Source organism: Carya illinoinensis, chromosome 3 (genome assembly GCF_018687715.1).
Source record: "Carya illinoinensis cultivar Pawnee chromosome 3, C.illinoinensisPawnee_v1, whole genome shotgun sequence".
Classification (NCBI taxonomy): domain Eukaryota; kingdom Viridiplantae; phylum Streptophyta; class Magnoliopsida; order Fagales; family Juglandaceae; genus Carya; species Carya illinoinensis.
The window spans coordinates 54,962,079-54,978,615 of NC_056754.1; the positions used below are offsets into that span (position 1 = coordinate 54,962,079).

The 16,537-nt window shown below is 36.4% G+C and overlaps 3 protein-coding genes across 3 annotated transcripts; 1 reads left to right on the forward strand and 2 right to left on the reverse strand.

Moving 5' to 3' along the window:
- Window positions 1-405: 405 nt before the first annotated feature.
- LOC122305423 (GDSL esterase/lipase At4g28780-like) lies at window positions 406-6,389 on the forward strand. The gene is made up of 5 exons (XM_043117965.1): window positions 406-941; window positions 1,067-1,194; window positions 3,409-3,651; window positions 5,005-5,257; window positions 5,737-6,389. Exons 1-5 carry the CDS (start codon window positions 656-658, stop codon window positions 5,967-5,969), a joined length of 1,143 nt encoding a protein of 380 aa, XP_042973899.1. The 5' UTR covers window positions 406-655; the 3' UTR covers window positions 5,970-6,389.
- A 552-nt stretch (window positions 6,390-6,941) lies between these two features.
- On the reverse strand, window positions 6,942-8,239 carry LOC122305425. Its single transcript, XM_043117967.1, has one exon. The coding sequence runs from the start codon at window positions 8,007-8,009 to the stop codon at window positions 7,320-7,322; it is 690 nt and encodes a 229-aa protein (XP_042973901.1). The 5' UTR covers window positions 8,010-8,239; the 3' UTR covers window positions 6,942-7,319.
- A 654-nt stretch (window positions 8,240-8,893) lies between these two features.
- Window positions 8,894-11,617, reverse strand: LOC122305424 (GDSL esterase/lipase At2g04570-like). The gene is made up of 3 exons (XM_043117966.1): window positions 11,137-11,617; window positions 10,173-10,665; window positions 8,894-9,333 (listed from the first exon to the last, which is right to left on the reverse strand). Exons 1-3 carry the CDS (start codon window positions 11,509-11,511, stop codon window positions 9,140-9,142), a joined length of 1,062 nt encoding a protein of 353 aa, XP_042973900.1. The 5' UTR covers window positions 11,512-11,617; the 3' UTR covers window positions 8,894-9,139.
- Between the last annotated feature and the right edge of the window lie 4,920 nt (window positions 11,618-16,537).

The window sequence follows — 16,537 nt, forward strand, 5'->3', positions numbered from 1 at the left end:
ACTCATTTTATCAGTTTTTTCTTTTCTAATTCAAATTTTGAATATCAAATTTTATAATATTCAGTATATCAATGGCTGACATATCGGCATATATTTTCTTGTGAATAAAACTTATTAGTTAATAGCATTTTCCTTCTGTATATCCTCCTACATGCAATATAACATGCACATATATATATTTGATACATTTTGTTCTTAAGTTTGACCTGTATGTTTTTTCTGATCTCTCACACTCACAATTAAGGCCTATAGAGTATATATATAGACAGGAAACATAATGATCTGTTATATATATGCGTGTTAGGTGTATATGGTCATTAATAAGCCAACAACTCCCAAATCAATATCCTTACAAAAACCAGCTCCTAGCTACCTAGCTTTCTAGCTTTTCGTTCATCCCTTTCTCGAGTAAGTAGAAAAAGGTCCATTTATTAGGAATTCTAAATATATAAACGTTACATCAAAAGAAAAAGATTGTGGGGATCATCATGAGTGATCACAACTGATTAACCCTATAAAACGATCCCCACAGCTCTCCTCACTTTACAAGTAGTACCCTGCAGGCCAGAGGCCTCTAATATATATATTATAGCGCGCTAGAGATAGCGAAAGATAATATATATAAGCGAGATAGAGAAAGCACTGAGCAAAAGAAATGCCCACATTACGAGTGTCTATGTCAAGTCCTAGGGTTGTTGTCATGACCACCCAGCTGAGTACTATTGCCCTAGTAGTACTGTCACTGGGAGCATTGCTACTTCCATTACCTCAAGCAGAGGCTCGTGCTTTTTTCGTCTTTGGAGATTCACTTGTAGATAATGGCAACAACAACTACTTAGCAACCACTGCACGTGCCGATTCTCCACCCTATGGCATTGATTATCCCACACACCGACCAACCGGCCGCTTCTCCAATGGCTTGAACCTCCCCGACATTATTAGTGAGTTTTTCCATTTCATTTTCTCTTTCATTTCTAAAACAACCAACTTTCTCCTCCCGGGTCAATGAACTTTCATGGTGGTTTTCGTTGAACTAACACATAAAATGTGTTGCATGTGTACTTAGGCGAGCAAATTGGGTCAGAGCCCACATTGCCATACTTGAGTCCACAGCTCACCGGACAAAGATTACTAGTTGGTGCCAACTTTGCTTCTGCCGGCATTGGAATCCTCAATGACACTGGAATTCAGTTTGTAAGTTTTAACTAACCTTTTTCACATTTGGTCTAAGCAGAAGAAGGCGGCCACGGAAGGGAATGGCCGGAAATTAAGAGGATGGTGATCATCAGGGATAGTTGCATTGTTTGGTTGAAAGGGAATTAAGTCCGGGTGGGTGGTATAGTACTATTTGGTAGGGAAGAGAGTGTTATTATGGTAGGACCCACATACGGATTATTTGCCTTTTTTCTTTCCTACTTGCTTTTTATAATGACCACCAAGATCGCCTAAATTATAGAGAAATACGAAGAAGGGGATGAAAGTTCCCACAAATACCTCATTAATTTCAGTAAATAAAGTGATGTATGGATATAAAATTAACAAAGGATAATGAAGCCAATAAACTAGCTAGTCTAGTCTTCTAATTATTAGCCGAGTTAAGAGGCGTACAATTGCCATATTAAGTGATTTTTTATGGAAGCTTATAACTTTAATTTGTGCTTGTGGTATTGTGGTCGAAATAGTACTCATTAATACGTAATTGGTGATGTACTAAAATCGACTACTTTAAGCGTCGTCCAGTGCTAAACCTTTACACATTCTTCTATTTGATCGAAATATTAAGAAAAACTGACGTGCATGCGATCGAAGATTGAAAAAAGGATATCTGTCGAAGCTAGCTAGAAGGCATAATTAATATTACGTTACAAGAATATCATTGCTGAGTGCTGGAGCATCGTGTGCCTGCACTGATCGATGATCTAGTACTGGATCGAGGGAAGAGATAATCAAATTAAGGCGGACAATGAGACTAAGGGGGACGCTAGCTTGGAAAATAAGATGAAATGAAAATTTTATAAATAATAGTAAGATTGTTAATTTGTGAATAGTAGTGTGATAGTTTCAGTTAATTATTTTTGAGTTTAGAAAAAAGAGAGAAAAAATTGAATAAAAATATTATAAAATTAAAATATTTTTAGAATATAATTTTTATTTTAAGATTTAAAATTATTGATTTTTTATTTATTTAAAATTTTTAGAAAAGTTGTAATAATTAGTTTGAAAATGTTATAATGATAATTAGTTTAAAAATGTTTGTATTTTAATAATGTTTGAGAAGGAAATGAAATGGAATGAGATAAGATAAAATTTTTTTCTAAATTAACATTTCTTAAATTTCTTTTGGATGTTTCGAATATTTCAGATTGTTTGTAAATATATAATAATGTAAATAGTAAAAATCTGTTTGTAAATAGTATTGAAGCTGAAAACAATTAGGATTCGAAGCGAGTTGGTGGTATACATACAGGTGGACAGAAGACGAGAGATCAACTATTTTAACTTCGGATAAACATGTCGGTGACCAGTCAACCTAAACAGACGGAGTTCACGGCAATGTTTGTGGAACTTAGGTCGGGATGGCTAGATCATGTACGGGTGGATCTGACGTGTTATCCATTGATGAAACGCTTGTAGGCTATGGATGGAGAAGATCTAGCCAGCTCCAATAATCCGAGCAATAGGTAAAAAATAAAAAATAAAAAATAAAAAAAAATAACAAAAGGGGGAAGAGGTAAGAGGAGAAACGAGCTAGAAGGCCAAGGTGAGGGGCAGGTCTTTCTTTTTTTTTTTTCTTTGGGTGGGACTTGGGAGAGAGAGTTGAATAAGATTTTATTTTTGTTGCTACCCATCTAATTTGCATACCAGGCAGTACTTGGAAGGGAAAGAGATTAATTCCCCTGATCATCTTCTCTCTTTCTGCCCATATTTCTAAAGCCAGTTATCCAGGTTTCACTTGGGTTGTACTTTTCCCACCATTTTTGGCTACTAGTAGTTCTACTTTAATACTGCATATATAGATAAGAAAAAAAGTGAAAATATGGAACGTTGGCATAAGAACTTGAGAAATATTTCCTTATTCAAGCTCAGAAGTTGCCTTAGGGACTCTAGACATCAAGATGATATTTATGACATACAAGTTTACACAGAAGCTTATATATAATATTTATCTTCAAGACTTCAACTCCATAACGATGTAACGCGGGCCCCCAGTAAAAAGACTAGCTCCTTTATATATATTTTCCCACAAAGGCGACACTCGGATCGACTTTTGACACAGTCTGGGTATCTTCATGGGCTTCGATCGATCGGTTGTGCAGCAAAAAGGGTTCAAGCTAGGTTATGTTTATAAGCACTGACACCAGTGAATCTGACCATTTTTTTTATTGTTTGTTTTTGGGGTATTTGCAGCTCAGCATTATAAGAATCTTTAGGCAGTTTGAACTGTTCCAACAGTACCAGCAAAGGCTGAGTGCACTGGTCGGAGAAGCCCAGGCACAGCGGCTGGTGAACGATGCGCTTGTCCTCATGACTCTCGGTGGTAACGACTTTGTTAACAACTATTTCTTGACACCTTTCTCAGCAAGATCACGCCAATTCTCTATCCCGGACTACTCCCGTTACCTCATCTCTGAGTACCGGAAAATTCTGCTGGTAATTCCGATATATACTATACCTTCGTGATTGGTTTGCTGCTCCATGCATGTTGAAAACGTTTTAAGTTTTATGAGTTTCCGCAAGAACACAACATGTTTTTGGGATTTGGATGTGCATTGATTTTTTACAAAAGATGTACATGTTTAATTGGTGGGTGATCAGGAGCTAGTTAAGGGATTTATTGCTCAATATGGTACAAACATTAAGAGATGATTGAGATGCTTGAACTTTTTCCCACACTCAATACAGTAGCAGTCACACTTTAGATCGGAAGTAACAGTTTCTTGTTTCTCTTTTATTTTTAATCAAACTTCCATTAAGATTAAGAAAGAAAATACAAGAGGAGAGCAGAAAATCTCCAAACAAATAAATAGGGAATGGGTCATGATTTTCATATTCATTAGAAGCGACCGCGGCGGTTTTGAAAGAGCAGTACATCCTCTGAGGATGTAGCACAAGCTCAGACCGAGAAGAACAATTTTTTTTTTTTAATTATTTTGATTTTTTTAATTATTATTTTTATATTCTTAAATATTTTTTCACAGCATCATTAAAAAGTACTTACTTAATCACTAAGTGAAAAAATGGGGACCCAATCGGATCCATTTGTTGGTGAGTGTAGTATTTTTGGTTTTGAAATCCAATTGATGGATTTGTCGGTTGCAGTTGCTGTTAGGCCTTATTTGATTACACAGTTTAAATGAATGTAGATGAGATAATTTGTTAAAAATTAAATAAAATATTATTATAATATAATTTTTTAATATTAATTTCGTTTCGAGATTTGAAAATTTGAATGATTTATTATATTTTGGAGAATTTGAAAAAATTGTAATAATAAGAAGAAATTTGATTAGATAAGATAATTTGATTTGGATAAACAAACCACCTTAGTATCTAGGAAAAAGGCATTATATATATAGTAAGGAAACCGTTATATATAAAGTTGTCAAAGGAGATCTCCGCATGATCTTTCTCCATCGTACCTTAGAGAGAGAGAGAGAGAGAGAGAGAGAGAGAGAGAGGTGGTTTTTTTTTTCCCCTTTTCTTTAATTACTTGGTTGATTTGGTATCCGTACAAGAGTGTCAATCTTTCGGTTTTCCTAATGTTTCTCTTTGCCTGTTCCATGGAAGATCATAGTGTCAAACTAATTCGAAGATGATATCCAAAATGACATTCTTGTAGTACTGTCTTTCCCATGTTTTGGTAAATTATTTGGAAAAAGGCAAAATTGTAAGGTATATGAAAAGGCAAGGTAAAAGATACAATTTCTGTTCAAACACCCATGCAATTGGGGGTTTTAGTTTAATTTATATATTTGGGCTTTTCTCACCATTTATGATACTTAGAGGCTATACGAGCTGGGAGCCCGAAGAGTGATGGTGACGGGAACAGGGCCATTGGGGTGTGTCCCGGCAGAGCTAGCCATGAGGAGCAGGAATGGGGAGTGTGCAGAAGAGTTACAACAGGCAGCTGGAATTTTCAACCCGGCGCTCGGCCAAATGTTACAACAACTCAACAGCGAGATCGGCGCAGATGTTTTTGTTGCTGCCAATGCGTTCCGGATGAACATGGACTTCATCAACTATCCCCAAAGATTCGGTTTGTTTTTTGCACCCTACCTGCATCCTACTTACGTACTGATCATACATATTGCTTCCATGCATGAATGATGATTAATTTGCATCTATTTTGATCTCTATTTGCTTGGATCTTGTATTTATTCATTTTTTTTAGAGTGGTTGTGCGATGCTTGCATGCTCATAACTATAAGTATCAATTCATGTCTAAATCCCAGCAGCATTCACTCTTTATCTTCCGTTTACAATTAAAAATTGGAAAAATATAAGTATTGCACTTCTGATTTATTACTTGTTTTATAATGTTATTCTGAATCATAAAAAAGCTCGATCTCAAAACTATCGAACAGTAGTACTTATGATATTGTAAAAAATAAGTATCAAGATCCTTTTATAAGGTTACGCCTTTCATATTGGGAAATGTTTGTTTTCTTAGAGATGGATTTCAAGAAATTAATACCTGAAATATAAGAATTCTGTCATGCATGATCATAATTACAGGCTTTGTTACATCAAAAGTAGCATGCTGTGGGCAAGGCCCCTATAATGGGATCGGAACATGCAACCCGCTGTCAAACGTATGTCCCAACCGGGACATCTACGCTTTTTGGGACGCTTTCCATCCATCAGAGCGTGCAAACCGCCTAATCGCGCAGCAGATAATGACCGGTTCTTCAGATGTCATGAGCCCCATGAATCTCAGCACCATTCTGGCCATGGACTCCAATATCTAATCAATACTGTTTTCTAATATTTAGTTATATCCCCCCTTCTCTCTCTCTGATCTAGATCTCTCTCTCTCTCTCTCTCTCTCTCTCTCTCTCTCTCTCTAAATATATATATAATTGTACGTGATCTTCAAATACTACTGCTAGTGTTTCAGGCATGATCTATCTAATAGGAAACGTATGCAAGGACGAGCCCTAATGGGAATCGATCGCTCTAGCTAGCTAGGTTTTTAAATAATTATTGATTGGCAGATGCATTTTACATTTTACATGCAATGATGTTGTCATTGTTGTGGCAGTATTGCATTTGGTATATCTCGTTAATTCCTGTAACTAGTGATCATGACCAGCTTAATTACTTGTATTCGAATTTAAGTACCGTTGCTTGCATGGTTGAATATATATATAATTAATGTTGATGCTGTACTTACCTAGTATTGATTGCTTTAGCTAGTCATCATGTGCTAAAGGCCCAAGTACTATTCTGTGCAAAATACAAGGGCAAATAGTGATTTAGAAGTGGTCAAATAGCGTTTTAGTCAAAACTCGAATACTAGTCGCAATATTCTAAAACGTACGTACGTCGAATAGTCGTGGTCTCACTGTGCGAGCTTGTCCAGCTGCATGATGTGATGAACGTGGAAGGAATATTTTGACCATAGACGATTTCAAACCCAAAATCCTAATTGATAATGTTGGATTAATTCATATTGGACGCGTGCTAGCTTGCTATTATAATCGACATCAATATCCATTTGAAGCAGTCAATCCATGGAATATAGTTAAAAGACCTTTCCTTTCCCAATAAAAACGTTTAGATATCATTAATTAATTTGCAATTAGCTAATTTTCTGATCAATTTTAATACTTGTCCTAGAAGTGATGAATTGAAAAAAGAACAAGAAAAAGCAAGCAAAGAAAAAAAATTAAAAATCGACTTGAGTATGCTCCATATATAATATATGATCTAAAGGCCAGTAACCGAAAATAAATAGGAATTTTGCATGTAATGTTGAGATAGCTGGAGGGAGAAAAGGAAAAGGTCATGATCCCACAGCTAGCTAGTATTAAGGTTCTTATACATGAGATCACATGATGAGATCAATTAAAGAAGAATGCCATTAAGAAAAATGTTACACACCATTGAAAAGTACTTAAGCTAGCATAAGCTAGAACAAAGAATTTATAAAGGCTTGAAGGATATCTAGAACCCAGAAAGGGGGGAAAAACCCATTTATCTCAGTCCCATGATTTGCAACTTAATGCAGCATGTATGGTTACAGAGAGGGAAAAAAAGAAGGCTAGGAGGAAAATAAAGAAAGAGAAGAAAGTTATCTGTGCCCGAAAACTAACCAATTAATTAATCCAAACACCTGCCCAAATCTTCTCTCCTATGAAACTCGCAATCTTCCTCACACACCCCCTCATCCCCACCCAGCCAACCTCAACATGATCGCTAGTCACCTTAACACCATCAGTACTAGTACTGCCGCTCGCATCCACCGATACCGACTCACCCACTTCATCCCGGCTTATTGCCGATCTATTCCCGGAGCCTTCCTGATCACCCGTACCCTTCGACTCGTCGGTCGCTATCTTCTTTCTCTCAGCTTTCTTCATCTTTGCGCTCCTCCTCCTCTTCTTCTTCTTAACCAGCTGATCATCTTCATAAGCTTCGATTATCTCGTGTATGAGTTCACGGCTAGGCGATGCATCCCATCTTGCCCAGAAACTCATATAACACCTAAAGCAGTTGCATTCAAACATCGGAGTGTGATCTCCCCAACCACTGTGATAATCAGTACTACCTTGATCAGTACCATGAGTACATCTAGGAATAACAGCTTCTGGATCATGACCAGAAAAGTTGCTAGAAGTACTAGTGTTAATGGAGCTTGAGATGATGATGAGGTAGGCCAAGACTTCTTTGTCTTCAGCCGAGAGGGCCGCAGTGAGGGTTAGGATTGTCGCCGGGAGCACCGCCAAATGGTCCGAGATGGACGGCGGTGAAGGGTGCACCTGGCCTTTCTTGCAGAGCTTTTTCATGGCAGGTAGAGGTAATTGATGATTCTGTGGTTCCTGAGGCCTTGGTGCTTTTGATCATATATCTGGTTTTAACTTAGATCGCTTTCTTTGACCTTTGTCAGTCTTATGTTGGACATTTTTGTTCTCCCCCGTCTTGCGGGTTTCGTCTCGTGGGAATCGAGTATAGTAAATAAGAATAGCTAACGCGTCTCTAGAACTTGAAGGGCGACAAAATTCATATTTTATAGTCAATTAAGAAATTTTGACGAGATGATGCTTTTATAGAGGGTTGAAGATTTTTCCTTTAGTCCACGTGGCTCAGTCTATTCCATGGAAAAAGGCCGACTACGATAGAAACATGACTTTATTGGCCCAAAGGGTCTCAATTAAGGATATCCACAAGTTTCATCCTGAGTACTCAAGTTGGACTCACAAGGCCAGGTCCAGTGGTAATCCAGAATGGGAAGAAGTGGGCCACCATGGTAAGCAACAGTAAAAAAATGAAGCCCAACTGGACAACACCTACGGGCTGGAATCCCACACAGCCCTTCAAAATAGTTTTATGAAGCTTTCAACCGACTTTTTCGGCGGCCATCTCTATCGGTAAATTTTGTATCGACAAATCATTCATTCTCTTGGGTATTTCAGCCATTAGCCATTAAAGAGACCTTTGGATCCCACCGATAAAAATAAAAAATAAAAAACTTGCAATTATTGTGCGACTGGGATTTCTAAGATATACGCAACAAGGATAAAGATCTCCACAAATTTTTATTTTATTTTAATCAGAGCCGGCCTATATCATTTATTGCCCATACATGCATATGTAGATGGCTAGATCGATGATTAATTATATATTGAAAGAGGAATGCTACGTACAGTTATTTTGTATTGTAAATAGAATATTTGATATTAAAACATTATAATTACTCATTAATATTCGGTCTCAACACGAAATAAAGATTAATTACCATACATACATACATACGTACATACACATATATATATTACAAGCTCCTTATAATATTCATGCATCTATATGTATATAATTAAGACGATATCTAATGCTAGCTATCAGTACTACGATCGATATATATTTATAGCATTAATTGAAGATCATCATGAGGAATGCTACGCGAAGTATTATGCAATCAAAGGAACTCAGCCAGGACCTTCTTCACCACATAATTGGAGACGATGCTATTGGTTTTCTGTGTTGGATGAAAGGCGTCCCAGAATACGTACTTGTTTGCATCTGTGCAGGTGAATAAATTATTTCGGTTGCACGCGTATCCCATCTCGAAGATCCCCGTTGCACAGCAGGCTACTGAAGTGACCTCGAATCCTGTCAATTAATATATAATTTTGAACAATTAATTAAGAATCATATGAAGAAAAATGTTTTTTGCAGTCAGAAAATGTAGTTGGCGTACAGTCGTGGAGAAAAAAATGAATTAATACGGGACCTATATGAATAAAAAAAATTATTTTTATAATTTTTTTTCATGTAAGTCCCCTGAATATAAAATAATTTTTTTATAATTTTTTTTATTTATTCCGTACAGCCGACTGCACGCCACCTGTATTTTCCGACTATATCTAGCAAAGCCCATGTTCATATATATTTAAGAAGAAGGCCGCAACATTGTTTCAGTTCAACAGACAACAAACAAGCTAGCTAGGAAATTAGCTATATATATATCATGCAAGAATGTAGAAAAAACCTAAAATATTTACGAATATATTTCTTTAATATGTTTTGATAGTGGTCACTTCCATAATAAAAGAAGAGAGAGCTATAGATTTATGCGTGTGATCAGAGCACTGTGTGTCACTTTTGACATGCAAGAGAGAGAGAGAGAGAGAGAGAGAGAGAGAGTAATCCTATTACTTATACGTACCCCGTACGTACATGATGTGCTGCCTGCAGACTAGATACCCAAGCACGTACGCACTAAATTCTCCAGCAGAGAGAAGCGTACGTGAATTCAAAGGAATTCATTTAAATCTACCGCCCCAACTAATAAAGTGTCAGACCATACTTTAAATGTTAAAGCGAGAACTACGCAACAGTAAGTACAATATTCTCGGGAGGTGGTTGGGAGCTAGGGAAATTAAAGAGGAAAAAAAAACTGGAAAAATGATCCATGCAGTAGTACTTTGCAATAATGAGAAGCTTATTACCGTACAAAGTAGGTTTCCTTATGATGTGCAACAACACGTTGTATGGATTCGAAAACACCAACTTGATCCCAGAAAGCTCCTTGTTCAGCTCGACTGTTAATTTCTTTAATTTATTATTGAACTCCACTGAAACATTGTTGTACTTCTCGCGACAGCCATTTCCACCCATGATATTTGTGGCTCTCTCCAATGGCAAGCAGCCCATTGGAGGTAGCCCTCCTAAGGATATCTTCCTAGCTCCCAGACCGTAGAGTGAATTGATGAAACTTCTGGCTATTCCAATCAGGTAGTCCTCGTAGCTTGTGACGCTGAACTGGGATTGCCTGCCGCCTGGTAAGGAGTAGTAGTTCTCCAGGAAATCATTCGTTCCTAAGCTCATGATGTGCAAAGCCTCACTTATTCTTTTGTTGGCTTCGGATTCACCAAGATAGTTTCTCAGCTTCTTCTGATATTCTTTATAGTACTCTAATTCCTTCCAAAGTGGTATCACAGACTGCATGCAGACAAAGTACAGAAAGAAGCTATTAAGCATGCGTAGATCACATTTACAGAAGAAACAAAAGCATAAAAAGAAACAGACAACAGACAAAAAGAGAGAATAATGCAGATCATTGTGTTGACTTAAAAAGAAACAGATCGATGAGACAACTTTCAGGGCTGGCCGTGGAGAGCACAACACCATCACTGAGTCCCATCGATCGTCGATCCTTTTCTGGAGAATAGAGTGGTACTACAGTCACGCACATGCACGTAAGGTAAATAAACTACATCGATCTGGTTTTAGCCTGAAAAAAAAAAGAAAAAAAAAAAGAAAAAGAAAAAGAAAAAGGAAAACCTAACTTGACAACATGCATGCAAGAGAATGGACTTGATTTGCATTAGATAATAAATCTCCATTACATATGATGAAATGATTAGCAAATAAGGAGATCAACTTTAATTTTTTGGTTTGAGATCAACTTACCAATACACTGGAAGTTGCGTTGTCATAGCCAGTCCCGGCAGAAGCAAATGTGACACCAGTAGCGAAGTCTGATATTTTATATGAAGGATCCAAGTAGGCTGGTATAATTGGCTTGAGACCAAATGCCTCAGCGATAAAGTCAGTAGTGATTCGGCCATTGGAGAACCTTCCAGTTGGCTTCCCACCCTTAAAATCACGACCATAAGGCTGGAAATTACTCCTGGCAATAGTTGGAATCTGGTTGTTGTTTCCAGCATCAACAGATGAGTCCCCAAACACGATGATTGCCGGAACTTTGGCACTAATTTCTGCAAACAGTATAAGGAATTGGGTTAGCAGGAGGAGGCATATGGTAGTATTGTACATGTATTCCATTATTCCCGGCAGTCCTTGTGTCTCACTTGTCCGAAACAACAAGTTTGAAGATTGGGTTCGGACTTCGGAGAGGGGACGTACAATTGGGGTCGTAGAGAAGACATGAGTAATGGTGAATAAATAAAGGATTGGAAAATTAGTTAATGCGAGTTTGATTCCAACTGGATCAGGCCAGGTAGATAGGTAGTTGAGAGCTTTGATTGCTACAGCATAGTAGTTCGAGTAATCAATATTTTATTTTATATTTATTATTATTATTATTATTATTATTATTATTAGTGATATCATTTTTTGCACAATATTTATTAAACATATCGAGTGATACTCTTATTTTATTATTATTTTTTTAATTTTAATTTTAAATTTTGAACTTTAAAATTTTCATAACGTTTTAATATTAATTAATACATTAGTGATGATCAGCGTATATGATTATAGAATTAAAATGATAAATAAGATAAGAAATTAAGCATCTTAACTTGTATATATTTATGATTTTCTAGGTCAACCCTTGATCCTCTATATATAGGCAGCTAGCCTTTTCCCGAATATAAATTCAGTGCAGACAGTCGAAAAGGAAAAACTACAAATTCTTTCAGAGTTATTCAAGCACTGAGATCTACTCATGATTATGAAAATTAACAGTTCCAAATTAATTAATTATATATGTGTGAGAAACATTACAAAGATATATAGTGTGTCAATATGCCATACATATATATATATATATATTTATATATATAATTTGATTATATCTATCGATCCCAAATTCGCAATATTCGATCATATCTTAAGATCAGATCGAACAAGACATAGTACGTACGTAGTTGGTTTTCCTTTGGTTCAATATTTATGATGTAATTATTTTACGTACAATATGGAAATTCAGTAGCACGTACGCTGATCGATCATGCAAGCTTGTACGTACGACCATCCTAGCTAGAATTATTAAGGCTCCTATCTTTTTCGTTGCAACCGAGCGGCCATGAAAGTGACAAATTGATGATCTATGATCAATTTGGCATTGAAAGCTCCCAGCAGAAATGGAGGTGCTGGGTTTTGAGACTAATAAATACTTGTCTATTAATTCCTAAAATAGATCTGCATTTTGTAGTACCGTACGTTGCATGCAATGATGTTCCTCACGATTTAATTAATATGTTGGCTACCTGTTATATATATATATATACACATATCGTGGCCAAGCTTTGATTGTTTCGATGTGGAAGCCTCATGATCATTCAATTCAATTAATAAGTAGCTGGCCCCGGCCATTTTCCTAATTTGCAAAACTGTAATGCTAGCTTGTGATCTATGTGGTGTACAAGCTAGTATCGACAATGAAGCTGTATTGATCGTGACAATATCTATAAGTTAACTAATTCCGTGATTAATTGACATTTTCTGAAATTTTAAATATTGTAGCGTTTTTATGAACGTGGCTGATACGTGCCTACATCATTGTATGGATCGATCCCATATGAGATTTTTTTTATGGGTTTCACATGCGGGCCGCATGGATGTCATAAAGGGCACGGGGTCATGCATGCATACTCTCTCTCTCTCTCTCTCTCTCTCTCTCTCTCTCTCTCACACGCACACACACACACACACAGTGATACACACACACACACCTACCATTCATTTGTAATTATATAGCCTCCAAACTATTAAAATTATCAATTAATAATCTTTCAATTCAAAATATAAGATGCATTATGTATATCTATTATAATATGATTGTAAGATTATGCCATATCAATTCTTTTCCTTTCAATTTTAACAACTATGCAAATCAAAACTTTTTTTTTTTTTTTTTGAAGTAAACATGTAGATCTTTATTGAATATATAAAAAAAACAAAGTTAATCAATACAATATTTTTCCCTAAAGATAGTATTAGTAACCTGTAAAGGACTTTCTTCTATCCATACCCTTAGCTCTACACCTGTTAAGGCTAGCTTTGCAAGTATATGGGCTACGGACATTATTAGCCTCCGTATACACAAACTTTACATTCTAATATGTTTTATCAACAAGAATCCTTTTTGTATCTTTTATCAAAACTCCATACCCTATCAACACTACCTCAACACTATTCATAGTCTTCACTACAACTTGCAAGTCTCCCTCCAGCACAACCCTTCCCAAACTCAACCCTTCCCAAACTCAACTCCAAACAAAGTACTGCAGCTCTTCAGAGAGCCAGAGCCTCTGCTATACAAGCCACCCCCTGGTCCTCCTCAATAGAGCACAAACATGCCAGGATTTCCCCTTGATCTTCCCTTGCAATAACCCCAATATCTTCATATTGGCATCTATCACAGCCTCTCAATTTACTTTGACTTCTCCTATTTTGCAAATTCACTTCTCAAATTTATGAGATTTACCTCCTTCTGAAGGCAACTAAAGTTTGCATCCTTGTATTCCACTATTGCTTGTTTTGTAGCTTTTATTACTTGACTTGGATTATCAAACTTGTTCTTAAAAATCAAAGTATTTCTCCTTATCCAGATCCTTCTCATGATGTAAGCCACAAATTCCACCTTATCCCTATCCAACTTCTGCCACATAACATTCCATAACTTAGCAAAATCAAGCACAGTATTGCTCCATTTCTTCACCGGGCTCTCATCTTCTGCCCACACATCAGCAACATTAGGGCACCTCCATAGTACATAAATGACTGTCTCAAACTCTCTTTCACAAATAGGACACATCTTCGAGTCAATGATCTGTTTCTTAAACAAATTAGCCTTAGTGGGTAAGATTTCATGTGCAGCTTTCCACAGAGAAAACTTCACAGCTCCCTGCACCTTCAAATCCCACATTTGCTTCCATAAACCAGCTGGTTCATTCTTTGCCAAGGCATCCCCCACCACCCTTTTCACTCTCTTTACCAATATAATAGGTAGATTTAACTGAATATCTACCATTTTTGGCTGGGCCCTAAATCATCTTATCCTCCACGCCCCCCACCTACTCAAAGGCATACTACAAATCATTTCAGCTTCTACTTTGTCAAAAGTGTCATAAATCAAAGGCCTATCCCAAGAGGAAGTATTAGCATCAATAAGTTGGTCTACACAAGCATTATAATGTAGATTCTTCAAAGGGGATTGGACCTTGAAAGAACTAGGGACAGTTAACCACCTATCTCGCTAGATTTCAATACTTTTACCATACCCTACCCTCCACAAAATACCATCTTTAAGAAGGTCTATAGCAGACCACAGGCTCATCCAGATGAAGGAAGGGCCATAGTTCAGTTTTGGTCGAAAAAGCTTTCCCCATCGAAAATACTTCTCCCTACAACATATATGGCCATTTGCGGTGCTTTTCGTTCTGGGGAAATAGAATCTGTCGCAAGTGTGTAAGGAATTCGGTTGGCAACTTGATGACTAACGAGGACTGTTGGAAGCCCGGTCAAAGCTTACCATTTGTGGCAATTCCTGTGCGCCGCAAAAAATATCGCAGGAACATGGAATGATATAAGGCAGTTTCCTTAGCCGCTGGAATGAAGATCTATTGCAGCGATTTTAACGCGACGCAACAGGTCATTTTAGAATTGCCAATTGCCGTAAGTTAATTTATCGTGTAAACTAATTTTTGCGGCCAGATACTGTCGCCGCAAAAATTCATCCCAAGAAAAATATTTAGGCGCCGCAACAAATCCACCAGATTGTCACCGCTTCTTGTGTCTGCCGTTAAAAGTATGGTATATAGGGAAAAATCAGAACTTTCTTTCATTGAGCCCCAAACGCTTGAATTTGGTCTTCTCCTTCCTGCGAATTTTGATTCACCGTCGCTCCTGCAGATCAGTTGCTCATCTCTTCTCGATGAAATTTAGGCCACCGATTGACATCGTGAGTCGGTTGCCTGCTAGCATAGCCTCCGCGATCGTCAATGCGATCTTGGTCTCTCTCACTCTCTCTCTCCTTCTTGCTTTCTCCAAATTACTCTTACTCTGGAATCTTTTTTCCTTGCGTTATTAGGGAGCGCTCCATACACTCAATCGATGATACGTTGCCAAACACGTAAAATAATTACAAATTTCTAATTAATAAGTGAATAACTACACATTCATAACATCTATATGTATATATGTATGCAAATGAAATATTAGTCAAGTGTTCACATACTCTAGAAATGCATAAACAAAAAAACGATAAAGACAAAAATACAACGTCATAATCTCGATACATTTGATAACACGTATCAAAAGAATAAATATAATGACCAATTTTTTAGTGAATATGTATAGCTAATTAGGGCAAGTTTACTTTCCAAAATTTTTCAAATTTTTATGATATATATGAATATGAAAAATAAGGCAAGTCATATACTCCAGAAAACGTATAGACGAAGGAATAGTAACAATAGAAATGCATCGTCACAGTCTCGATATATTAGATAACACGTGTCAAAGGAGTAAATATAATGATCAATTTCTTAAGAAAAGTGATATGGCTACAAAGAGATTTCACATAAGTTGACATAGTTTCATGTGATATATTAGATGTATGTTACAATAAAAGTAACTTTACAATTTGATGTATGACATCAAGTCACGTTATTTTATGATTTTACTTTTATGAAATCCTTTTATGATTAAAGCATTTCTTATTTCTTAATGAATCTGAATAGCTAATTAAAACAAGTTTACTTTCAAAAAGTTTTAAAATTTTTATGATATGTATGCAAATGAAAAATAAGGCAAGTGTTCAAAAAATGCATAAAATGCTTAAACAAAGAAATGATAACAACAAGAATGTAACGTCATAATCTGTATACATTTGATAATGCGTGTCAATAGAGTAAAAATAATGACCATTCTTGATGAATGTGAATAGCTAAGCGCAAGTTTGGTTATCAAAATTTTATTATTCTCAACATTAATCCTAACATCTCTTTTAACACAACTAAATTTTCTACTTCAATTCTTAATAAAGTTTTTCATCTAGTCATTCGCTTAAATCTTTGAAAGAAAATACAAAAATCAACAAAACTATTCACTTTCACAAGAA

Bases quoted from the DNA above. Each gene is read 5' to 3' on its own strand.
- LOC122305423 (XM_043117965.1), top strand. From the start codon at position 656: ATGCCCACATTACGAGTGTCTATGTCAAGTCCTAGGGTTGTTGTCATG. The intron at 1,195-3,408 runs GTAAGTTTTAAC...GGGTATTTGCAG, and splicing joins ATGACACTGGAATTCAGTTT to CTCAGCATTATAAGAATCTT. The intron at 5,258-5,736 runs GTTTGTTTTTTG...TCATAATTACAG, and splicing joins CAACTATCCCCAAAGATTCG to GCTTTGTTACATCAAAAGTA.
- LOC122305425 (XM_043117967.1), bottom strand. From the start codon at position 8,009: ATGAAAAAGCTCTGCAAGAAAGGCCAGGTGCACCCTTCACCGCCGTCC.
- LOC122305424 (XM_043117966.1), bottom strand. From the start codon at position 11,511: ATGGAATACATGTACAATACTACCATATGCCTCCTCCTGCTAACCCAA. The intron at 10,666-11,136 runs GTAAGTTGATCT...GTCTGCATGCAG, and splicing joins ACGCAACTTCCAGTGTATTG to TCTGTGATACCACTTTGGAA. The intron at 9,334-10,172 runs GTAATAAGCTTC...ATTAATTGACAG, and splicing joins AAGGAAACCTACTTTGTACG to GATTCGAGGTCACTTCAGTA.